General features: G+C 61.8%; 1 protein-coding gene across 4 annotated transcripts in view; it reads right to left on the reverse strand.

Moving 5' to 3' along the window:
- TNRC18 (trinucleotide repeat containing 18) overlaps positions 1 to 25,299 on the reverse strand; it is an 83,146-nt gene that overhangs the window by 53,374 nt on the left and 4,473 nt on the right. For 3 of the 4 annotated variants that reach the window (XM_070064330.1, XM_070064331.1, XM_070064329.1), the window contains exons 1-4: positions 8,996 to 9,147; positions 7,521 to 7,676; positions 5,670 to 5,795; positions 3,659 to 5,332 (exon numbers count right to left, since the gene is read on the reverse strand). In XM_070064330.1, coding sequence (XP_069920431.1) covers positions 3,659 to 5,332; positions 5,670 to 5,795; positions 7,521 to 7,676; positions 8,996 to 9,050 — 2,011 coding nt within the window. In that variant the 5' untranslated portion in view covers positions 9,051 to 9,147. Of the gene's footprint in view, positions 1 to 3,658; positions 5,333 to 5,669; positions 5,796 to 7,520; positions 7,677 to 8,995; positions 9,148 to 25,299 lie in introns of those variants that run through there. The other variant, XM_070064332.1, reaches the window with a different exon arrangement.

Raw genomic sequence — 25,299 nt, forward strand, 5'->3', positions numbered from 1 at the left:
TGGCAAGGGCCAAGCAGCCAAAGCCTGGTTGCCGTGGCAACCCCCAGCCACCATCCCGGCGTCGGGGCATCTCGGGCCTCCTCCATCCGGGGCAGTAGACAGAGGCCATGGGATGGAAACCAATGCATCGCCAGCACCTGTGCAGTGTCCCCTGCCCCGGCTCTGCCCAATGGACTAGCCCAGTGGGGACGCCCTCGGCCCACTGCCACCCCCCGGACCTGGTCCCAAACCCGCCTCCAACCACAAAGGTGACAGAAAAGCAGAGGTGAAGAGCAAGCCCCAGCTACAGGTCGTGCTCCGGCCCGCCTCAGCCCCACCGGCCTCAGTCTCCCCATCTGTGAAGGGGGAGGGTTCTCGCGGCAGGCATCCATGGCAGGGGGCACTTCACGGTCCGGCTAATCGGCTGCTTGGCGGACCTGGGGCTCCCAGGGGCAGGTGACCCACACCCAGAGCCCAAGGGACACCCCCAGCCGCTCTCCAAAAGGAGGGCCCAGGGTTCCTGCACCGTCACACGCTCTGCGCCCCGATACCTGGGAGGCAGCGGCCTGGGGAGGCACCTCCTGGGAGCCATCAGCCGACCCAGGCTCAGGGCCCAGGCGGTCCCAGCTTCCTGTTCAAGGTCACCCAGCCCCACACGGTGGAGCCAGGGTTGGAGTCCACGGACAGAGGCAGAGGGCACCCCTAAGACCGCAGACGTGGGGAGACTTGGAGGAGGCTGGGGGAGGGGCGGGCACGCGCTACACAGGTGTCTGGAGCCCCTAACTCCTTCCTCCCTCCAAGGAGGGGCCGGGTGGCCTGGAGAAGCAGCGGCCCGGAGGCGGATTCAGAATCCGGCCACTTTTCCACCATTAGCATCAGCAAAAGCAGCTCCGAGCAAAGCCCACGCCGTGAGGGCAGGCACACCGCAGGGCCTGGGTTCCGGTCTCGCCCCCTCGGCCTCAGGTCCAGCTCCCTGTTAATGCCCCCCCTGGGAGGCAGTGGGAGACGGCCCAGGTATTTGGGCCCCTGCCACCCACAAGGGAAACCCCGAAGGAGTTCCAGGCTCCTGGCCCAGCCCCAGCTGTTACAATCACTTGGGGAGTGAACCAGCAGATGGAAGCCATCTCTCTCTCTCATATACTCTTTGCCTTTCTACCAAATAAATAAATAAGTCCTTAAAAGAAAGAAAGAAAAGCTCGGAACATATCCTCCCGGTGCTCTCTCTTGCGTGTTCTGCTGCACACATGTTCCCACAATGCCACGGACACAGGTACTCAGCACCCCAGGATGCCTCTGGATGCCGTGAGCCCCCCAAAGAGGCGGACGCCACCCTTGCAATAGCATCCATGCAGAGGGCCTCCCAGGGAGGCACGGACCCCAGCCTCCGAGCCAGAGGCCTGTCCACCACTGAGCTGGCCACCGCCATTCAAAGGGCTGCTGCCCACTCTTCCCGCTCCAGAGTAGGGAAAAGCTTTGTGCACAGCACCCACGGACAGAGGGCGGGGCTCCCCCAACTTCAGGGGACCCTGGGCAGGGCGATGGGGTCGTTCCACCAATCAGCAACCTTCGCTAAGCCTCACTCACCCTGAACCTATCTAGGCTGGGAGGAAAGGAGCAGGCGGGGTCCCACCTCCCGACTCAACATCCACACCCTCGAAGGCTGCCGCCGGCTCGGACGGGCACAGGCCACGTCAGAGGCCGCTGCAAGAAGAGGCCCCAGCCAGGCACCAAGCGCTGCCGCTGGAAGGCACAGCACGAGCGGGGGCATCAGTGGGTGTGCCAGCGACAGCACTAGGAGGAGCGGGCCTGAGAGCCCTCCCCAGAACGGGGTGGGGGGAGGCAGCAGCACGAAAGGGCAACCAGAGGACGCTCTGCAGCCACAGTGGGCACAGGCACGGGCCAGGGCAGCCCGGGCCTCACAGGGCCCTTCCAGGAAGGACGCTACGGAGCAGGGACCAAGGGCAGACACAGGGCCAGGCCCAGGGAGGTGGGAACCTAGGAGATGTGCACCCCAGGCGCCCAGGCAGCAAAAGGAGCACGCTCTGTGGGCCAGGCACGTGCTCACAGCAGGTGGACACGGGGACAGAGGCCCAGTGTCGAGAAGCCACCTGAACAAGGAGCAGCTGGACCGGGTCTCCCAGGCCCTAACCCCGCCTGCCGGCCACACACGCAGGCACACGACACGCAGCCTTGCCCCTGGGCTGCGGCAGCCTCAGCAACAGGCTCTGTTCTGTTCTGGGCACACCAGGCCCCGCGTCCCAACAAATGGGCCCAAAAGTCAACTCCCCAAAGTCCCGGGAGGGACCCACCAAGGCAGCAGTGCGTGCCGCCAGGGACCCAAAACCCAAGCCAGCCACCAAGGTGCGGAAAAACAGCCAGCCTCACGGCCACTCAGGCCAAGGCCACTCCTCCTCGCTGAAAGCAATGTTTATTTATTTATTTTTTTGACAGGCAGAGTGGACAGTGAGAGAGAGAGAGAAAGGTCTTCCTTTGCCGTTGGTTCACCCTCCAATGACCGCCGCGGCCGGCGCACCGCACTGATCCGAAGCCAGGAGCCAGGTGCTTCTCCTGGTCTCCCATGGGGTGCAGGGCCCAAGCACTTGGGCCATCCTCCACTGCACTCCCGGGCCACAGCAGAGAGCTGGCCTGGAAGAGGGGCAACCGGGACAGAATCCGGTGCCCCAACCGGGACTAGAACCCGGTGTGCCGGCGCCACAGGCGGAGGAGGATTAGCCTAGTGAGCCGTGGCGCCAGCCTGAAAGCAATGTTTAAACACACGCGTGTGTGAGCACACACAGGAAGCACATGCAAGTAAACACAGGCAGATGCTGCTAACAGGTACAAGACGCTCCTGGCCAAGCGGTCACTCAGGCGTTCGAGGGCAGGACCCCGAGGGATGACCAGACCTGGCTTTCCCCTAACTTACCCGCTCACCCGTTTCTCAAACATCTACTCCGTGCCAGGTCTCGCACCTGCTGGGCTCTGGCGGCACGGACACAGGTACGGCACAGCGGCCTCCTGCGGCACTGAGAACCGGGGTCTGAGTCTACTCTACTCCTAGGAACCGCTACTCTCAGGTAATGACTCAAAACACAGCCAAGCGCCGGTTCGAGTCCAATCTGATCCAGCTCGCTGCTGTGGCCTGGGAAAGCAGTGGAGGATGGCCCACGTCCTCGGGCCCCTGCACCTACAAGAAGCTCCTGGCTCCTGTTGGGCACAGTTCCCACCGCTGCGGCCATCTGAGGAGTGAACCAGTGGATGGAAAACCTCTCTCTCACTCTGCCTCTCTCTAACTCTGCTTTCCAAATAAATAAACAAGCCAAGAAAAAAAAAAAAAAAACACTCATCCACTCATCGCGACCCTCAGAACACAGACCACCACGAGGCGGGAAACCAGAATGCCCGCTGCCTGAGTTGCGGTACCGGCTCTCAGCAGACTATCCGCAGCCGTAACACGGTGCTGCTACCACGCGTTTGCCACGGCCCAACACGCGTGTGCACGGCAAGACGAACTCGGGGAAAGCCGGCAAAGCGCCCAAGGTGTTGAGGAGATGGAATGTTCTAGACCTTTCTGGCATTTTCTGCACCGCTCTATTTCCAAACCGCACTGAACTTCCCATCGCGGCCACAGTGCATGGGTAGGGCAAACGCAAGCCAGGGCCAGCCGGCGTGGACGTACCTTTGACGGTGTTCAGCGACAAGGATCGCTCCTGCTCCCCCAGGCCGGGCCCCAGCCGGCTACTGCCGCCGCTGTCCTTCTGCCGGGCCACGGCCACGGCGATGCCCACCGGCGGGTGCCGCACTTCAACCTCGCCCTGGGCCCCAGAGCCATCGCGCCCGAAGGCCTTGGTGCTCTCGGGCCTCTCCGGGTCCCGCTTCAGCTGCCGGCCGCTGCCCGCCGCGGCGGGGCCGCCGGGGTGCGGCAGGCGGGCCTGGGCCCGGGGTGCGCCCGCAGACGTGGGCGCCGGCTCGGGCTTCATGGTGCCCAGGCCTCCAAACGGGCTCTTCTTGCCGCAGCCGCCGGGGCGCACCGCCACCGCCTCGCGCGCGAAGCTGCCGCTGTACTTGATGAGGCTCTGCATGGCCGAGGCCTCTCCGGGCGCGTGCGCCGCGGGGTGCAGGTCAGCGCCTGGCCGGCCGCAGGGCGCCGAGGCGCGGGGCAGCGCCGCCCCCGGGTCCAGGTAGGCCTTCTTGGAGGCGGCCCCCACGGCCTCGTCCTCGGCGCGGCCGGCGTGGTGGTGCTGTGCGGCCAGCACGGCCATCTGCGTGGTGGCGAAGTTGCCCAGTTCAAAGGGCTTCCACTTGGGCTCGGGCCCCGTGGGCGGGGGCGGCCGCCCAGGCTCCAGGCCGAAGAGCTTGGCGGCCTGCTGGGCGGCGGTGGCCGGGCCGCGGGGCACGCGCTCGCAAGGCCGCGGCTCCGCCTCGGGCCGCAGCAGCTCCTTGGCGGGCAGATAGGTGCGGGGGTCCGGGGAGGCGCGCGCGGTGCGGGCCGGAGGAGCGTCGGCGGGCGGCGGCGGCCGCTTGAGCGAGCGGATGACGGAGTTCTTCTCGCGCAGGGCCTCGGGCCGCTCCAGGGGCCGCGGGGAGCCGGGGGGCGCCTGCAGGACGCCCGGCCGGGCCACCTCGCGCTCCCGCGCGCGGGCGTGGGCGTGGGCGTCGCGCGCCTGGGACGCGATCTGGATGGGCCCGGCGCGCTCGTCGAAGGCCTCCACGGAAGGCACAAAGGTGGGCGCCACCACGCGGTGCTCCCGGCCCGGCTCGCGGAACACGGTGTAGACGCCAGCGGGCGCGGAGGCGGGGGGCGCGGGCGGGCCCTTGGGCGGCGGTGGGGGCGGCGGCGGGGGCGGGGGCAGCGGCGAGGGGCAGGGCCGCGGCCCGGGCGGCAGCAGGGCCTCCGCACGCCGCAGCAGCCGCGCGCTCTCGTCCTGCCGGGCCGCCTCCTTGGCGCCGGCGCGGCCCGACTCGGCCACCAAGGCGGGCAGCCCCGGGTCCCCCGCGCCCTTGCCCTTGGCCTCAGCCAGGAAGGGGGACAGGCGCTCGGCGAGGCGCGGGGGCGCGCGGTCCTGGCGGCCGTCGGCCCGCGCCTCCTGGGTCAGGTCCACCACGCGCGCCGCCTCCTCACGAGCCCGCGGGTCCTTCTTGCCGAAGAGCGGAGGCGGCTCCCCGCCGCGGCCCGCGCGCTCTTTGGCAGGTCCTTCCCGGGAGGACGACGAGGATGAGGAGGAGGACGAGGACGAGGAGGCGGAGCCTTTGGCTGGGGCAGCCGAGGAGGAGTGGCCCCCGGGGGTCCTTGAGGAGGGCGCGTGAGAGTGCAGGGCGCTGGGCGCTCCGGGGGCGGCCAGGTAGAAGCCGTCTGCAGAGAGGGGTCCCACAGTGAGCCAGAGGACTTCACCCCCAACCCGTCCCGGGGCCCCAGGAGCAGTCTCCCATTTGCCAAAGGACAGAGGCCAGGGGTGTTGTTTTAAAAGCTGCCCAGAGGCCCAGCAGAGCTAAACAAGGAAAGGAAGTGGCGAAGGTGCCTGGAGGCCATCGGCAGGCCCCCAGGGAGGCTGTGCGGGCCCCTTGGGGCTAGGGTCTCCAAACAGCATCGCAGAGAGGGTCTAGGAAAATACAGCTGGGATCTGAGACACCCCAACCCCTCCTAGGAGTCTCCGCAGCCGCCCTCTCCCATCCCCCAGCCCCCCTCTCACCTTTCTGGGCATCGAAAATGCTGGGCTGGCCCAGCTGGCTGAGGAGGGGGCTCCCACTGCTAGGGGGCTCCAGGTGGTTCAGGTGGAGGTAGGATGGGCACAGCCCGCTGGGCATGTGGGAGAAGCCTGCAAAAGAGGGGGGAAACCGGGCTGGTTTTCACAGACCGCCGACTGGTCTGAACGGGGCCCCTTCTCTGCTGTGTGACCTGGGCTCGTCACCTGTCTTCTCTGAACCTCACCGCACCCAGCCTCTCTCTGGCTGCCCAGGAGGAATTCCTCCTACCAAGGGTCCTTCCCAGCCCCTCACCAGTGCTGCCCGGAATCAGGGCGCTGTGGGACAGACAGGAACAGAAGCAAGCCCTCTAGGGACATGGGGAGTGATGGCTTCGCAAAGTTAGGTGGCCAGGCGCCCGGGCAAGGGTCCTGATGCTCTGCGCCTGGGCACAGGGAACCCCGGGCCCACGGACACCCCTGAGGGACCCAGGTACCCCAGGCCTCCAGAGTGCCCTCAGGCTGGGGTCCTCTCCCCCAGCCTCATCTGACTGCCGTCAGCAACAATCACAGGATGCAAGAAGCCCCAGACAGAGGTGTTCCGATGCTGGCACACAGGCAGCGGGCCTCTGCCCTCTCATCTGTCCAAGGGGTACAACAGTCCCCACAGTGTCCCACAAGCTCATCAGGTCCACAGCACCTGGGGCGAGGTGGCGGGGGGAGGAGCCTCAGGGCTGGATGGTGGCACAGCAGGGCCCTGCCCCTGGCTAACAGGGCCAGGAAGGCCTGGCCAAACCCCCACTTCCTGCAGAGGCAGGGCCCCACGCAGGGGGCCTCCACAGGACTTCCCCAGGGAGCCGGGCAGAATGGCCTGGGGGCTTTCCTGTTATGGGAGCAGCACTTTAAAGACTGGACGGGGGTCCTACGACCAGGTGGAGCCCCCAGCCCAGGGGGGTGCACCCAGCCCTGCAATCTGGCAGAACCTAGCGGGGCCCACAGGAGGAACCCGGGGGACCTGAACCTGGGCAGCCACGATGCACAGCCAGGGGAGAGATGGGGGTGGGGGGCAGGGCCTCCAGGGTCTTTCCCAACAACGGGGAAGGAGACTCCAGGACTCACAGAGTTCAGCAACCCCCACAGAGACAAGGCTGCAGCAAGAGGGCCCTCTGCCCCCAGGGTTAGTAAATAAACCAGCCTCTAAGTGAGAAGGTGCGGCCAGCACACCAGGCCCTCAGGGCCCACACGGCCTGCCCCGGAACAGGGTGGGGAGAGGAGCAGGTGCGCTGAGCGGGCCAGCAGGTGGGTGGAGCTGCAGACAGGAGGGTAGCTGTGCAAAGACCCGGTGACAGCAGGGAACAGCAGTAAACGGAGGAAGGGCAGGGAAGTCAGGGGACCAGGGCTGACCCCACCAACCAGAGAGGAGGAGTAACCATGCTGGGGAGGGGGAGGCTGGCAGACTTGAGACGTGCTGGGGGGGGGGGGGCCAGTGCTGTGGCATAGCGGGTAAAGCTGGCATCCCATATGGACGCCGGTTCAAGTCCCGGCTGCTCCACTTCCAACCCAGCTCTCTGCTGTGGCCTGGGAAGGCAGTAGAAGATGGCCCAAGTCCTTGGGCCCCTGCACCCGTGTGGGAGACCCAGAAGAAGCTCCTGGCTCCTGGCTTTGGATTGGCATGGCTCTGGCTGTTGCAGCCAATTGGGGAGTGAACCAGCAGATGGAAGAGCCCCCCACCCACCCACCCCCGCCTCTCTGTCTCTGTGTAACTCTTGACTTTCAAATAAATCTTTAAAAAAAAAAGTGCCAAGGCAAAAGGTGGTGGGGATGGCACCGGGCAGCCCCGCCCACCTGCCCACTCCTTACCTTCATGGGCGTGGGCTGCCCACAGCTGCACCATGGGCAGGTTGCTCGGGGTGGGCGAGCGGAAGGAGAGGTCAGAGGGCAGGGGCACCGGGCTCCCGTGGGACGAGGCTGAGGGGCCCATCCCGCTGGCCACGAAGCTGCCCAGGAAGGCCTCGCCTGTGGAGAGAAGGAGGCCATGAAGTCGCCGCCCCGAGACCCCCACAGCCCTGAACTGCACGGAGCTGACACAGGCATGATGGCCAGAGACGTCCCGCCCCCACAGCCCTGGCCCGCTGCCACCTCGGCCACGCCCTCAGGGAGGGTTCTGTGAGCCCGGATCCCCCTCCCAAGTCAGAGGGGGCGCCTACTCCCCACCCGCAAAGGGAAGTCTCAGGCAAGTGGGGGGCAGGGCTTCCCGGGGCCACAGAGACCGGGGAGGACACCCCGGGCCCACAGAGTGACTTCCGTGAGCTAGCCCACGTGCCCACTGCATAGCCCAGGAAGGTGAGGCTCACGGATGGGTGAGCTCCCTCGCGGACAAGGGTGCACGGGGCAGGAGCCGTGCCCGGAGGGGAGGGGCCCATCCCTCCAGCGAGCCAGGGTCCCCACTAGCAAGGGCCGAGCTGACCAACTGCCACTTGGGGGGACCATCCAGATAGGCTGGGGCCCGGATGGGAGCCACACCCACCCCGTCCAGCCCAGCTGACTAACTGGCTACCCACACTCAACAGGACACCTCTCCGCTGCCACCAGGGGCTCGGCCCCACCAGCTCCAAAGGAAGACGCTGGCAGGCCCTGGGGTCAGGGGCCAGAGGGAGACCTGGGACAAGGAGTTCCCTATCCATGCCTCAGTTTGCCAATCAGCAGAATGGGAATAAATACATCTGCCTTTAAGAACTGAAGGGGGGAGCCGTGCTGGATGATGGCAAACGACGGTAAGAACAGGCGGTGTATGACAGTAATGAGAGTCACCAACAGCAGCGGTGCCACTCCCGGAGAGCTGCCCCATCCTCTCGCCAGCACCCTTGGGAGGAGGTTGCCAAGCCCCAAACACAGGACTGGGCCCAGCGCTCACCCAGCCCCCACAGGGCCCCCGTGTGCCGCCACAGACACCCTCTCTGAGGCGCTGGCTGCAGCTGGCATACGGAAGTCAGGTGGCCTGGCATGTGGGGCTCTAGCGCCCAACCACCCCGGTCCAGAGCGCAGGGGGCTCACAGACCCCAGCCCCATCTTGGGGTGTCCAGAAGCCCGGTTTGCAGAGCCCACACAACACAGGCGCAAAGCGACCACCTCCTGGGACACGGGACCCCAAAACACCCGACCTGGCACCACCAGGGTATGCATGGGGGAACCCAGGCTGTGAGGGCCAGGGGCTCCGCCCCAGTCCCCCAGAACAGAGACAGAAGCAGGCAAGACAACGGGGGCCGCCGCCACCCGCCCCATCTGCCCCGAGCCACCACCGGGCCCGCCTCCCGCGGTCCAGCCCAGCCCCTCACCGGACTCCGGCGCCAAGCCCTCGGGCCCCAGGGCCATGGTGGCCTCTCGGTCCATCCATGCGGCCCACGCTGGGCCAGCAGGGCCTCTGGGCCCTGCCCGGCCCCAGGCTTCCTCCTCGCTGTGGCGGGCAGGCGGGCGGAAGGCTCCGGAAGCCGGCAGCCAGAAGTTTGCGCAAGGGCTTACATCAGCAGCCAGCTCTTCCTGCCCCGGGCCCACGGAAGCCCTGCAGCCGGGGCCTGCCCTGCCCGGGCTTGTGAAACCCGCCCTGAAGCAGCACCCGGGCCGCCCGCCGGAGCGTTGGGCCCGGATACCACCAACGGCCCCCGCCCACCACAGGTCCCAACGGTGCGAGAGCTCCCTCCTCCCTGGCTGGGTCAGGCGGCGGGGGATCCCCAGGGACAGGGGCAAGGCAGGGCCACTCTGGGCCCTGTTTACAGCTCTACAAAATGGGCGTGTGACCCCTGCTGGCCTGGCTTTGAGGACGGTGGCACTGATGGCCATGAACTGCCCGCCAGCCATGGCTGGACAGCGGCTGCCCAGTGCAGATCAGACTTCGCCACTCAGGCACCTGCTCCGCACCTGCTCCACCCCTCCCCACCTCCTTCTAGACCCCGCCTCGCTCTGCTGCCACCGTCCCTGACCCCCGGGGGTCCCGGCAGACCCAGAATCAGCCTGTGACAACGTGCAGGCACAGATCTGTGCACCCGGGTACTTACTGTCCGCCCCTCCCACCCTAGCCAGTTCCCTCCCCAGCAGCGGGGGCTCCGTGGCGGAATAGCAAGGATGCGTCACTTCTCACGCACACAGGCCCAGGGCAGCCCGTACCACAAGAGAAGAGAGAAAGGTAGCCCCTGACCCCCAAGAGGGGCCCCATAACCTCAATGAGGCTTCAGCAGCCTCAGGCTGTCCCCGCCCGTCTCCCCAGGCCAGGAGCAGACAAGCGCCCACCACCTGCCCCGCCACCGGGGTCTCCAGGCTGCTGGCTGAGTGGCCACAGTGGCCAGCCACCTTTCTCGGAGGCCAGCCCCCACCCCAGCCTGAGGCTCCACGCGCCCCTGGGACCCAGCAGGGGCTACCCAGGTTGACCCAGAAGGCAGCGACAGAGGGGTCAAAGCTCACCTGCCTGCCAGACTGTGTGAACCCCCCAAAGCTAAGCTGATGAGCTGAGTTGGGGGTCTCCTCCCCTCCCCGCTCCCACCCCGCCCCTTGGTGACCAGGGCTCTCCGTGCCACCTCTTTCGCCCTCTTGGCCTGGGCACCGCCAGCACTGACGCCACACCCCACATCCAGAGGGCCCGGCTCCCGTCCTGGCTTCCACTCAGACTCCGGCTTCCTGCTAACGTGCACCCTGGAAAGACTTGAGACGATGGCTCAAGTACCTGGGTCCCCGTCACCCACATGGGAGACCAGGAGTTCCGGGTGCCAGGCTGCAGCCTGACCCAACACCTGCTGTCACAGGCTCTTGGGGGATGAACCAGTAGGTAAACAAGCTCTTTTCTCTCTCTAATAACGTTCTTTAAAAGACTTATTTACTGGGGCCAGCATTGTGGCATAGGGAATTAAAGCCGCCTCCTACAGCGCCGGCATCCCACATAGGCACCGGTTCATGTCCCGGCTGCTCCACTTCTGATCCAGCTCCCTGCTAACGCACCTGGGAAAGCAGTGGAAGACTGTGGGCCCCTCTACCCATGTGGGAGACCCGGAAGACGCTCCTGGCTCCTGGCCCAGCCCCAGCTGTTAGGACCATTTGGAGTGTGAAACAGCAGACGGACGCATTCTCTCTCTCTCTCTCTCTCTTGATCTGTAACTCTGCCTTTCAAATGGCTAAAACTGTTTAAAAATATATGTATGTATTGGAAAAGCAGAGTTAGAGAAGGAAACCCAGAGAAAGCAAGCTTCAGTCCACTGGTTCACTCCCCACACAGCCAAAACAGGCCGAGGCCAAGCAGGAGCCAGGAGCTCAGAACTCCACACAGGTCTCCCACATGGGCGCAGGGGACAGGGACTTGGGCCATCTTCTGCTGCTTTCCCAGGTGCATCAGCAGAGAGCTGGAACGGAAGTGGAGCAGCTGGGACTCGAACTGGTGCCCATGTGGGATGTGGACATCATAGCAGCTTAACGCACTGGGCCACGGTGCCAGGGACCAAAATCAACAATTTTTAAAAACTAAAACCCAGGGCTGGCACTGTGGCGTAGCAGGTCAAGCCTCCACCTGTAGCACCAGCATCCCGTAAGGGCGCTGGTTGAAGCCCTGGCTGCTCCTTTTCCGATCCAGCTCCTTGCTAATGGCCTGGGAAAGCAGTGGAAGATGGCCCAAGTGCTTGGGCCCCTGCACCCGTGTGGGAGGCTCTGGGTAGCTGGCTTCGGTCTGGCTTCGGTCTGGCCCAGCTCTGGCCATGGCGGCCATTTGTGGAGTGAACCAGCGGAAGGAAGCTAAAACCATTGACTGTGGACACCACACACACACACACACACGCACGCACACACACACGTTCCTGATGGGAATGAACGCTGACCCGCTCCACGGACCCCGGCACAATGCAGGCTTAACCACTGCCCGCCCACCGGCTGAGACTGCTCTCCACCCCAGCCGTTCCTGGAGCAGACAACCGAGCCACACAGGCCTGCGGCAGGGGCGGGGCTGCGAGGGGCTCCCCAGCGGCAGACCAGGCTCTGACCACCTGCTGTGGGGGAGTCCCACGAGGGCCGCCAGGAGCCAAGAGGGGGGTCTTCCCCCTCGCCCCTTCATCCCCACCAAACCGGAGACGGCCTGTGTGTCCACCACGTGGAGGCTGCGTCAACAGTGACAGTGGAACCCCGGGATCTGAGCCATGCCACACGGGAGCTGCTGGCCCCCGGGGGAGGACTGAGACAGAGGGTTCCCGGGAGAGGGCACAGACACAAGCCCGGAGGGGACACCCGCGTGCCGGCGTCTCGGGGCAGCTGTCTGCGTTCCCCCAGGCTGTGTGATGCGGCCCATGTACGGACGATGCAAGCTCGTGTTTGCAGAGTGCGGAGCGTGCGGCGCGCGCCACGTAACGCCGGCTATTTCATTACTGCTCTGCCCCTATCAGCGGCCTCAGCTGCCGGTGGTCAACCACAGCCCGAAAATATTAAATGGAAAATTCCACCTCTCAAGAGAAAGAGGGAGGGCGATCCCGTCCAGCTAACTTTCATTAGGGCGTCTTGTAACGATTGCTCTGTTGCGTCACTCACAGCTGTTCTCCGCCCATGGGGGTTCAGCACAGGAACGGAACAGGGGGATCTGCAGGGGTCATCATCGGATCCAGAGTCCATGGGGGCGGGGCTTACCATGCGCTCAATGGGCTGGGGGCGGGGTACTGACTTACAAAAGCTGGGGCTCAGAGCAGCTAAGAAAAGGGTCTGAGGAAGACCACCTCCCAAGTATCACTTGTCCTTTTGTGAAATAAAAAATTAAATTTTGGGCTGGCGCTGTGGTGCAGCCACAGCATCCCATACGAGTGCTGGTTCAAGTCCCGGCTGCTCCACTTCCAATCCGGCTTCCTGCTAATGACCTGGGAAAGCAGCGGAAGATGGCCCAAGTCCCTGGGCCCCTGCACTCACATGGGAGACCCGGATGAAGCTTCTGGCTCCTGGCTTCAGCCTGGCCCAGCCCCAGCTTTTGCAACCATCCGGGGAGTGAACCAGCAAATGGAAGATCGACCCATCTCTCTCTGTGTCTCTCTCCTTCTCTTTCAAATAATAATCTTTTTTAAAAAATTTAATTGTGCGGGCTGGCATTGTGGCGTAACTAGCTAAACCACCGCGTGCAATACAGGCATCCCATATGCCCCCCTTCCGATCCAGCTCCCTGCGAAGGCGCCTGGGAAAGCAGCAGAAGATGGCCCACGTGCCTGGAGACCGCGATGCTCTCGGCCTGTGAGTCCAGGGCTGGGTCTCTCGGCCCTTCCAGATCCTGGCACCGTCACCTGCCTGCAGGCTCGGGCGGACAGCAACTTCTCACCCCAGAAGCTTCCATGGAGGGAAAGCCAACGCCCTCCCCTGCAGCACACGGCCTGCTGAGCCCGCCTAGGCTCCCGCCCCGCCCACGGCCCCCCACCCACGTCTGGGCTCTGCTTCCGCCTCATCCTCCACCCCAGGTCCCCAACAGTAGCCCCGGAACATAGAAGGCAACCAACCACGAGGGTCCCAGGAAAGGGTCCCCCACACACCCGAGCCGCAGTTAGCAATGGTGGGCTGGGCGCTGCCCTTCCAGCACACCCGCCCAGGCTTCTGTCTGCCCTCTCCCCTGGGAGGCAGCAGGCGGTGGGGGCCCCTGCCACCCACTGCGCCACAGCGCCGGCCCCCAAAACAAATATTAAAAAAAAAAAAACTGAAACAGAGGTCAACAGCAGCAAAGGCAACGTGGCGGATGGAGAAGGTACTTGGGGACATCAGAACAGGTAGTGTGGCCAACGGACACCAGCACCTGGCTGGCGCGGAGAAACAGGCCAGGCCTCGGCAAACAATGCTACTGCCCGGCTTGGGAAAGCCACGGCAGAGAGAGACAGAGGGAGACAGAGACAGAGGGAGACAGAGACAGAGAGACAGAGAGAGACAGAGAGAGAGAGAGAGACAGAGAGACAGAGACAGAGAGAGACAGAGACAGAGAGAGAGAGACAGAGAGACAGAGGGAGACAGAGACAGGAAGAGAGAGAGACAGAGAGAGAGAAAGGAAAAAGAGAAAGAGGAGAAGGAAAGAGAGACAGAGAGAGAGAAGATTTCCACCTGCTACTCCCCTCCCCAAAATGGCCACAAAACCCAGGGCTGGGCCAGGTCAAAAGCCACGAACCTGAACCACCACCGTGGTTTCCCAGGTGGGGGCGGGGACCCCAGCACTCGAGCCACTGCCTCCCAGGGTGCTGCTAGCAGGAAGCCGGAGAGGAAGCAGGGCAGCCAGGACTCCACCCTGGCGCTCCGACGTCGGATGTGGGTGTCCCGAGCGGTGATGGCTCAGGTGCTGCACCAGGATGCCTGACCCCGCTGCTTCCCGCCATGCACACAGGCCACTCCGAGAGGCATGGAGCCCTAACGGGGAAAAGCAGGCCAGCGCCGCAGCTCACTAGGCTAATCCTCCGCCTTGCGGTGCCGGCACACCGGGTTCTAGTCCTGGTTGGAGTGCCAGATTCTGTCCCGGTTGCCCCTCTTCCAGGCCAGCTCTCTGCTGTGGCCCGGGAGTACAGTGGAGGATGGCCCAAGTGCTTGGGCCCTGCACCCCATGGGAGACCAGGAGAAGCACCTGGCTCCTGGCTTCAGATCAGCACAGCGCGCCAGCCATAGCGGCCATTTGGGGAGTGAACCAATGGAAGGAAGACCTTTCTCTGTCTCTCTCTCTCTCTCACTAACTGTGCTTGTCAAAAAAAAGGAAAGGAAAGGAAAGGAAAGGAAAGGAGAGGAGAGGAGAGGAGAGGGGAGGGGAGGGGAGGGGAGGGGAGGGGAGGGGAGGGGAGGGGAGGGGAGGGGAGGGGAGGGGAGGAAGAAGGAAGGAAGGAAGGAAGGAAGGAAGGAAGGAAGGAAGGAAGGAAGGAAGGAAGGAAGGACGGACCACCAGGTTGCTGAAGATGCCCGTGGGGAAACACCTCCGTGGGCGAGGGCTGGACTCCTCCAGGCCCTGGAGAAAGCCTGCAGGTGGGCGGTCAGACAGGGAAAGTTGGTCAGTGCTGTAGGTCAGGTGACACCGTCAGGGGCTGGTGCTGTGGTGCGGCAGGTAAGGCGGCCGATACGGGTGCCGGTTTGTGTCCTGGCTGCTCCACTTCCCATCCAGCTCCCTGCGAAGGGCCTGGGAAAGCGGCAGAGAACAGCTCCCCTCCCGGGGTTGAGGCTCCTGGCTCAGCCCCGACCTCGCGGCGCTCTGAGAGAGAACCAGCAGATCAAGGGGCTCCCTCTGCCTCCCCACCCCCACCCCCACTGCAACTCTGCCTTTCAAATTAATAAATAAGCCTTTAGGCCGGCGCCGCGGCTCGCTAGGCTAATCCTCTGCCTTGCGGCACCGGCACACCGGGTTCTAGTCCCGGTTGGGGCACCGGATTCTGTCCCAGTTGCCCCTCTTCCAGGCCAGCTCTCTGCTGTGGCCCGGGAAGGCAGTGGAGGATGGCCCAGGTGCTTGGGCCCTGCACCCCATGGGAGACCAGGAGAAGCACCTGGTTCCTGGCTCCTGCCATCGGATCAGCGCGGTGCGCCAGCCGCAGCGGCCATTGGAGGGTGAACCAACGGCAAAAGGAAGACCTTTCTCTCTGTCTCTCTCTCTCTCACTGTCCACTCTGCCTGTCAAAAAAAAATTTAAAAATAAATAAATAAATAAAATTAAAAATAAATAAATAAATAAATAAGCCTTTAGGGGATCGGCGCTGTGATGTAGCGGGTAAAGCCACAGCCTGCAGTGCTGGCATCCCATATGGGCGCCAGTTCAAGTCCCGGCTGCTCCACTTCCGATCCAGCTCTCTGCTGTGGCCTGGGAAAGCAGTGGAAGATGGCTGAAGCCCTTGGGCCCCTGCACCTGCTTGAGAGACCTGGAGGAAGCTCCTGGCTCCTGGCTTCGGATCAGCCCAGCTCCAGCCGTTGTGGTCATTTGGGGAGTGAACCAGTGGGTGGAAGCCTGCCCTCCCTCCCTCCCTCCTTCTCTCTCTCTCTCTTTCTGCCTCTGCCTCTCTGTAACTCTGCCTTTCACATAAATAAATAAAATAAAAAAGCCTTTCAAAGTTGCCGTAAAATCGGGCTACCGAATGTACCACAGCAGCATGGCATCCTGAGTCACTTCCAGGATCATCTGACACTGACAAAATTCACAGGATCCAGCGCAAGTAAAAGTAAACACATTCGCACGAGCGCTCCGGGCCAGCCCGCCTTCAGGCAGAGCGCGGGGCACTCCCGTCCTGAGAAGAGGGAGCTGGAGGGGTGGGGGGCACCCCGTGCATCCTTGTCACTACTGCTGGGCCCCGGAACCTATGGCTACGGCCACCGTCTCCAAGCTCCCATGCGGTGGCGGCGGCTAAGAGGGGACTGTGCTTCCAGTCTGCGTCAGGCAGCCCTGCCCCACCACGAGGGTCTCCAGGGTCTCACGGGCCCCCACCTCCGGCCTCGCCCCTGCCCAGCCTCCCCGCCCTGCCCCGCAGCTCCTCCCGCAGCGACCCCAGCCCCGAGGTAGCCCAGCCGTGGTCCCTCCACCTTGGCTGGCAGGGACTTTGTCTTGCCCCAGCCCGACCCCCAGCCCACAAAGCAGGCGCTCAAATTTACATCCAGGGCATCCTAAAAGGGAGCCAGGGAGCAGGTCAAGGCCTGAGCCCCGCGGGTGAAATGCAGGTGCGTGTCCACCTCACTGCCACCCTGAGCTTGCAGCCAAGGCGTGCGGACGGAGAGCGGAGAGCAGCGCGCACGGAACCGGCCGCATCCAAACCCTTCCCAAAGGCCACGGCCCCGTGAGACAACTTGCGGGGCAGCATGGGGAGCGCGCGCGGGGATGGAGATGTGCACTTGGCCTGGGCCGCGTGGTGGGCAGCCAGCGGAGGACCCGGGGGTGGCGCCCCCCCCCCAGGAGCCCTGCTTTCTAGGAAAAGAGGGGGAGCCCTCTGATGGCACGAACTCAGGGCTGGGGACCAAAAGGAACCTCCGTGCACGCACAGGTCTGGGTGCGCGAGGCGGGGTGCTGGGGGCTGGCCAGGAGGTGCAGGACAGGGGGGCGGGCCACACACAGAGAATTCCTCTTTGGTAACTAGCCCCACCCTCGCTGCAGAGGACCCCAGGGGGACCCCCGTAGACGTCTCCAAAGCCGAGAACCCACGGAGAAGGCAAAGCGAGGAGAAAATGAGAACGATGCACGCATTCAAACAGAAACAAGACACCCCCGGGCCGGCAAAGCCACCACCCGCGACACTCACATCCCATATGGGTGCCGGTTCGAGTCCCGGCTGCTCCACTGGGGACCCAGCTCTCTGCTGTGGCCTGGGGAAGCAGCGGTAGATGGCCCAAGGGCCTGGAGCCCTGCACCCACACAGGGGAACTGGAAGAAGCTCCTGGCTCCTGCCTGGCCCAGCCCTGGCCGTCGGAGCCATTTGGGAGTGAACCAGCAGATGGAAGATCTTTGTCTCTCCCTCTCTAACTCATTCAAATAAATCTTTAAAAAAAAAAAAAAAAAGGCACACCATGGGAGGCCACAGTGCACACTCCAGCTCTGGGCCCCTGCACCCATGTGGGAGAAGTGTTCACCCGCATAACCCGGTCCTCATACAACCTTAAGGCGTACGTACTGTTATCCTTTCTTAAAAAAAAGATGTATTTATTCGAAAGGCAGAGTTACGGGGGTCCAGGAACAGAAGGAGCGCTTTCATCTGCTGGTTCATTCCGGGAGTGGCCGCGACGGTCAAGCCTGGGCCAGGATGAAGCCAGGAGCTTCTTCCGGGTCTCCCACGTGGGTACAGGGGCCCCGACACTCAGGCCATCTTCTGCTGCTCTCCCAGGCACGTTAGCAGGGAGCTGGATTGGAACAGCGCAGCTGGGACTCGAACCAGTGCCCGTGTGAGATGCCAACGCTGCAGACGGTGGCTTAAGGCACCGTGCCACAGCACCGGCCAATTTTATGTAAGAGAAAACAGAGGCAGAGAGGGTTAGGTAGGATGCCCGAGGCCCCGTAGCTGATGGAGCGTGTGGTGGTGCTCTTAACAATTATGAGGCTCCAAAGATGTTAAGTATTTTGAAAAAGGGGGAAAAAACGGTTTACACATCAAAATGGCATCATATTCCTCAAAAGTAACACAGGAATGTGACAGGTAATGTTGCAATCCCTTCAAGACCCTAAGGCCATGTTATTTACAAACTCACTGGAGTGTGAAGGCAGAAAAAGTAGTTTCTCAGACATTCTAGGCTTCAGAAAATTTGCCTCCCAACATCCCTTTTGCAGAAAGCTACTGCAGGATGTGCTCCACCAAAACAAAGCAAACCAAGCCACCAGGAGGCAAGGAAATCGAGAAACAGGGAATTCAACAGAGAGAGAGGGGGCTGGGAGGATGCTGCAAGGAGCCAGAGCAGCAGGCAAACCAGGCCGGAGAAGGAAGACGGAACAGCCAAAGGACGTTTCCAAGAAAGGCACAGTTCATCGGACTGACACCCCCAAACGATACACATAGCGAGCGATCAAAGTCCAGCTGATGAAAAGCAGAGGCAATTAGTAACTGCAGAAAAATAAAGAAACGAAATTTACTGTTCCACCTGGCTGAAAAGACAACCTTTAGGAGGCCGTAACAATAAAAATAGTTTGAGGCCGGCACTGCGGCTCAATGGGCTAATCCTCCGCCTTGCGGCGCCGGCACACCGGGTTCTAGTCCCGGTTGGGGCGCCAGATTCTGTCCCACTTGCCCCTCTCCCAGGCCAGCTCTCTGCTGGGGCCCGGGAGTGCAGTGGAGGATGGATGGCCCAAGTGCTTGGGCCCTGCACCCCATGGGAGACCAGGAGAAGCACCTGGCTCCTGCCATCGGATCAGCGCGGTGCGCCGGCCGCAGTGGCCATTGGAGGGTGAACCAACGGCAAAGGAAGACCTTTCTCTCTGTCTCTCTCTCACTGTCCACTCTGTCTGTCAAAAAAATAAGTAGTTTGAAATGTACTAACTACTCAATCTATCTCCTCAGGACCTCAGGAAGTAGGCTATTACTGTCCATTTTGCAGATGAGAAAATCAAGGTACGAGGTAAAGAAATCTGCCCCAGGACTCACACGAACAAATAAGAGACCCAGAATTAAGTCTTGGGCAGTCCATGCAAGTCCTCGTTTTCCTTAGTATTCACCAGAGCCTCAGAATCACCAGTGGGAGAAGCAGGTTCTTACCTAGAAATAGAGATGAAAGGGGCTGGCGCCGTGGCATAGTAGGCTAAGCCTCTGCCTGCAGTGCCGGCATCCCATACAGGCACAGGTTCGAGTCCCAGCTGCTCCTCTTCCGATCCAGCTCCCTGCTGTGGCCTGGGGAAGCAGTGGAAGATGGCCCAAGTGCTTGGGCCCCTGCACCCATGTGGGAGACCTGGAAGAAGCTCCTGGCTTCGGATCAGCTCAGCTCCGCTCCAGCCGTTGGGGCCGTTTGGGGAGCGAACCAGCACATGGAAGACCTCTCTGTCTCTCCCTCTCTCTGTCTGTAACTCCACCTCTCAAACAAAATCTTGAAACAAGGAAGGAAGGGAGGAAGAGGGATGAAAAAGCCAAGAGAATGGAAAGTGCAAGGAGGAAGGGGAGAGGCAGCGGTGGCCAGGACTCTTGTAACCATCCCACATTGAAATGTTACTCTTGCTTTAAAATTTATTGTAAGCATAACGCACAGCACTACACTTCCAATGAGCACATTTTTCTGTGCATAAAATATCCCTTAATAGTTAAAAAAATAGGGCCGGCGCCGCGGCTCACTAGGCTAATCCTCCACCTAGCAGCGCCGGCACACCAGGTTCTAGTCCCGGTCGGGGCCCCGGATTCTGTCCCGGTTGCCCCTCTTCCAGGCCAGCCCTCTGCTGTGGCCAGGGAGTGCAGTGGAGGATGGCCCAGGTGCTTGGGCCCTGCACCCCATGGGAGACCAGGAGAAGCACCTGGCTCCTGGCTCCTGCCATCGGATCAGCGCGGTGCGCCGGCCGCAGTGGCCATTGGAGAGTGAACCAACGGCAAAAGGAAGACCTTTCTCTCTGTCTCTCTCTCTCACTCTCCACTCTGCCTATCAAAAAATAATAAAATAAAATAAAATAAAAAAGGAAACGTTAAACTTTAAAAAAAAAAAAGTTAAAAAAATAAATCACGGAAAAGGCTCAAAAATTCACACACAGGGGCTGGTGCCTGGGGCTGTGCCGCAGCGGTAAAGCTACCATCTGCAGTGCCAGCATCCCATATAGGCGCCAGTTCGATTCCCGGCTGCTCCACATCTGATCCAGCTCTCCAAAATGGCCTGGGAAAGCAGTGGAAGATGACCCAAGTGCTTGGGCCCCTGCACCTGCGTGGGAGACCTGGAAGAAGCTCCTGGCTCCTGGCTCCAAGATCAGCTCCAGCCATTGTGGCCATTTGGGGAGTGAACCAGCAGATGGAAGACCTCTTTCTCTCTATGCCTCTTTCTCTTTGTACCTCTGCCTTTCAAATAAATAAAAAAAATTTCACACACAACTAAATACTACTACATACCTACTATAATGAATTAAAAAATCTAAGATTTATTTATTTGAAAAGCAGAGTAATAGAGAGACAGAGAGAGAAAGAGACAGAGAGAGAGCGAGAAAGAAAGATCTTGCACCTAGTGGCTTACTCCCCGCCCCCATGCCTCTAACAGCCAGCACTATGCTAGGTTGAAGCCAGGAGCCAGAAAATGAGGGTCTCCCCCGCGGGTATCAGGAACCCAAATATTAGAGCCATCATCTGCTGCTTCCCAGGCACACTGGTAGAAAGCTGGCCTGGAAGTGGGACGGCTGGGACTCAAACCAGGCACTCGGATGTGGGGTGCAGGCACCCCGCGCGGTGGCTGAACTTGCTGCACCACAGTGCCTGCCCCAGAATGGATCATCTATGATTTTTTTTTTTTTTTTGACAGGCAGAGCTAGAGAGAGACAGAGAGAAAGGTCTTCCTTCCATTGGTTCACCCCCAAAATGGCTGCTATGGCTGGCGCTGCGCCGATCCAAAGCCAGGAGCCAGGTGCTTCTCCTGGTCTCCCATGGGGTGCAGGGCCCAAGCACCTGGGCCATCCTCCACTGCACTCCCGGGCCACAGCAGAGAGCTGGCCTGGAAGAGGGGCAAGCGGGACAGAATCCGGCGCCCCGACCGGGACTAGAACCCGGTGTGCCGGCGCCACAAGGCGGAGGATTAGCCTAGTGACCCGCGGCGCCGGCCTGGAATGGATCATTTAAAAACCCTGACATCACATATTGGCAAAGATATGGAGCCACGAGAATGTATTAAAACAGCACGAGCACTGGAAAATTTGGAGCCACTGACGCTGGACCTACGCATACTTCGTTCCTTCAGTTCTACTCTCATGGAGCTCAGTCCAAAGAAACGCATACGTGTGGGGTCGGCGCTGTGGCGCAGAGGATTAATGCCCTGGCCTGCAGTGCCAACATCCCATACGGGCGCTGGTGCGAGACCCAGCCGCTCCACTTCTGATCCAGCTCTCTGCTGTGGCCTGGGAAAGCAGTAGAAGATGGCCCAAGTCCTTGGGCCCCTGCACCCGCGTGGGAGACCCGGAGGAAGCTCCTGGCTCCTGGCTTCAAATCGGCCCAGCTCCAGCCGTTGCGACCAACTGGAGAGTGAACCATCGGATGGAAGACCTCCCTCTCTCTCTCTTCCTCTCTCTCTCTCTCTCTCTCTCTCTCTCCTCTCTTTTTGTAACTCTTTCATATAAATAAATAAATATTAAAAAAAAAAAAAAAGAAAGAAACGCATACGTGTGCACACTGTCCCTGGCAAACACTTGAAGCGGTCTGAATGACCAGCACAAACCGCTAAGTCATACAACAATCACACGCTGGAATACTACGCAGCAGTGAAAAACCGCAGATGACGGCTACGCACAAGGTATGGATGGAGCTCGCCACAACAGCCGGGAATAGAAGACAAGTTGTATAACCCCATCCACTCGGGACACAGGCAAACCCAGATGACACTGCAGGGGAGGGGGTGTGCAGTAACTGGAGGGAGCCCCCAGCTGGCGGGAAATGCTGCCCCCCCATCCGGAGCTGTCCTGGTTGTGACAGGGCCACGTTCATTTTGTAAAATTTCAATGAGGGCCGGCGCCGCGGCTCACTAGGCTCATCCTCCGCCTTGCAGCGCCGGCACACTGGGTTCTAGTCCCGGTCGGGGTGCCAGATTCTGTCCTGGTTGCCTCTCTTCCAGGCCAGCTCTCTGCTGAGGCCAGGGAGTGCAGTGGAGGATGGCCCAAGTGCTTGGGCCCTGCACCCCATGGGAGACCAGGAGAAGCACCTGGCTCCTGCCTTCGGATCAGCGCGGTGCGCCGGCTGCAGCGTGCCGGCCGCGGCGGCCATTGGAGGGTGAACCAACAGCAAAGGAAGACCTTTCTCTCTGTCTCTCTCTCTCACTGTCCACTCTGCCTGTCAAAAAAAAAAAAAAAAAAAAAAAAAACTTCAATGAATTCAAGACTGACGCATTTTGCCCTCAGCTGCATGGGGAAAAAAAAAGAGAGAGAGAGAGAGGAGGCAGTGCTGAGTTCAGGCTGGACGCCTGGGACGGCTCTGGCCCAGCCCGAGGACTTAGTAACCGATGCAGAGGCTCCGGGAGAAGCCGGGACTGGCACAAGGGCCCTGGGCGTCCCCAGCCGACACTCACTGTTGGCACAGCAGGGCACCACCGCCGAGCTAGGCCCCCTGCTCAGCCAGGCCTCCGAGTGAATCCAGGGCCATCAGCCGACCCACTCTGCAGGTGAGAAAAATCAAGGCTTAGGGAGGAAGACGTGCACCTGAGCCCCTGGGCCAGCCTCTCTCCAGCAAGCGTGGGTAAGGACCCTGGTCCTGCATGACCACTGGCCAGGGCTCCCCGCAGGCCCTGGGGAGGCCCCAACCCGTTCTGAGAGCAGCTCCAGCTGGGTGGCCGGCGTTGTAGCACAAGGGGTTCAGCCACAGTCTGCAACGCTGACTGTTCAGGTCCTGCACCGGTTCAAGTCCCGGCTGCTCCACTTCCAATCCGGCTCCCTGCTAATGGCCTGGGGAAGCAGTGGAAGATGGCCCAGGTGCTTGGGCCCCTGCACCTGCGTGGGAGACCTGGAAGAAGCTCCTGGCTTCCAGCTTTGGCCTGGTGCAGCCCTGGCCATTGTGGCCACTTGGAAAGTGAACCAGTGGACGGGCGATTTTTCTCTCTCTCTTCCCACCCACACCACCCGCCTCAACTATGCCTTTTAAATAAGTAAAATAAATAGTAAGGAAAAAGAAAAAAAAGTTGGGCTGGCAGGCAGGCCTTGTGGTGTGGCGATTAAGCTGCAGTGTGCCAACACCAGCACCCCAGATCGGAGCGGCCGATCAAGTCCCAGGAGCCCCGCTTCCAGGCCAGCTCCCGGCTAGGAGCAAGCAGCAGACAAAGGTCCAAGTCCCTGGGCCCCTGCCACGGGCTTTGGCCTGCTCGGCTCAGGCTGTCGTGACCATCTGGGGAGTGAACCTGTGGGCGGAAGATCTCTCTGCCACTCTTTCAAATCAATCACTCTTAAAGAAAAAAAAAGGGGGGGGAGGGTGGAGAGGTGGGCCAGCACACCTGCATGATGGCGCTGGAGTCCGGATTTAAGACTGGGTGGGACTGGGTCAGGCCAGGAGCCATAGCTGCCCCAAGCCAGCCCCAATGCAAACGCCTAATCCCCGCCCCTTCCCCAAGTCTGTTCCTCCCCACCAAGGGGCTCCCGGCCCCTTGCCCGCCGGGTCACGGCCACCTCCCTCTCCACAGGCCTCCCGGAGCACACTGGTCACCTTGCTTCTAGCCCTCCCGGGCTCCGGCCAGGAACCCAGCTGAATTTTTTTAAATGCTTACTTGAAATAATTCTGACTTCAGAGAAAGTTCGAAGGGGCATGACCAACTGTCCTTATGACCACTGGCGACCCCGGTCTTTGAAGTCACCCTCCCACTCTCCCCGGGGCCATTCCCGAGAGCGAGCCGCCCTGGCCACACGGCGTCCCTCGCCCCCAACGTGCTTCCGTATTCACACATCCTCAGAATGAGGACGCTCCCTTACATAACGGCCCAGGCGTCCATTCGGTGAAACGTCATATTGATCTGTGACCCCCTCGGCTGATCTCCAGTCCACACTGCCCCGACCGCTGCTCCTCGCGCCGGTTCTGCCCCATCCCCGATCCAACCAGGAGCCCTGCGTGGCCTTGTAATCAACCACCGCTCTTGGCCTTTCTTTGTCTTGCGTGCCACGGTCATTTTTTTTTTTTTTTTTTTGGAAGTCCAGACCAGTTCTGCAAAACGTCCCTCGCTGGGAGCGGTCACACCCCCCGCCGACTCCCCGTGACCGTTCCCACAGTCTCACATCTGGCCTTGGGGGACCGGCGGGGATGCACCTGCCCCGGGGCATTGCCGGCGTCCTGGCCCCCGCAGCACAGGCAGCACGGCCGTGGTGACAGCGCCCTCGCCGCTCGGCCAGACCAGACCAGACCAGACCCGGGCGTTTCATTTTCTCCTCGGCTGCCTGTGTGTCTGCTGGAGGAGGAGGCCAGGGACTCGCTGCTGGGTGCGCCGCGGCTGGCAGGCGCAGGGAGCGCTTGGAAATTATTTGCTGAACAAATGAACGAGTGAGGAAAGGAGAAGGCGCCAGAGGTGGGAAGCTGCAGAGCCAGGCTGCACAGAGAGCCAGGAGGCCCGAGAGGCCCCTGCAGATTCCAGAACCTTCCTCAGGCTGCCCCTTATCTCCGGGATCCCATCAGCGGGGCCGGCTAGTCTTGATTGCTCCTGCTAAGTCAATCCCAGTCGGCCGACCGGCCGGATTCCAGAGACTGGGCGACGTGACCGTCTGATGGACCCTGCAGAAGGCCCAGGCCCCCTATTGTCCACGGCCAGGCCAAAGCGCAGGGCCTCCCCTTGCTGATCCCGGGGGCCCGCCCCCCCCCACTCAACCCCGGCTGTGGGGGCAGGGAGAATCAATACCCAGATACCAAACTGTGCTAATCGCTCTTTAACTGCATGAGGGACTCAGTCCAGGCCCGCCAAGCCCTCAGCTGGGAGCCGGGCCCACCAGGCGCTCCTCACTCCCTTGTCCCTTCCAGTAGCCACGGCTCGGGCTGTGCTACCTGTCCTCAAGGTTACAGGAAAGGTAAAAGGCAGTCTCCCCTCAACGCAGAGAAAGGGGCCCAAGCGCGGGGCACCATGCCCGAGGCGGCCGGTGCCCCAGAGCCACCCCCAGATCCTCCCCCTCGGGAAGGGGCTCCGCAGGGGACCAGCTCTCGCTCCCTCCCGGTGTGACCGGGGCACAACCACACAGGCGCTCGGCTTCCCAGCCCAAAAATAAACAAATCAAGATGGAGCTGATAAGACTGGCACAACCCAGGGAGCTGACAGCCAAGAGAGACAGGGTGCGGAGCTGGAAGCCAAACGCTGGCCCTGCACCCCACACAGCAAGCTGGGGAGCGCTGGGCACCGCCCCAAAGACCGAACGCGGCGGCTCCCCCACCTCCTGGCTAATGGGATTAGCCGGGGCTAGGCTCTGGGCGTCGGCCTGGGGTCCGAGGTCTCCTGGAGGCCACTGGAAGCGGGGGTGGGGACAGCGAGGGGGCAGCACTGGCCCTCACGAGGCCCAGAGAGCGGCGGTGCCTTCCCGCCATTTCCTCCACGCCCTCAGCCG

Source organism: Oryctolagus cuniculus, chromosome 19, assembly GCF_964237555.1.
Source record: "Oryctolagus cuniculus chromosome 19, mOryCun1.1, whole genome shotgun sequence".
Lineage (NCBI taxonomy): Eukaryota > Metazoa > Chordata > Mammalia > Lagomorpha > Leporidae > Oryctolagus > Oryctolagus cuniculus.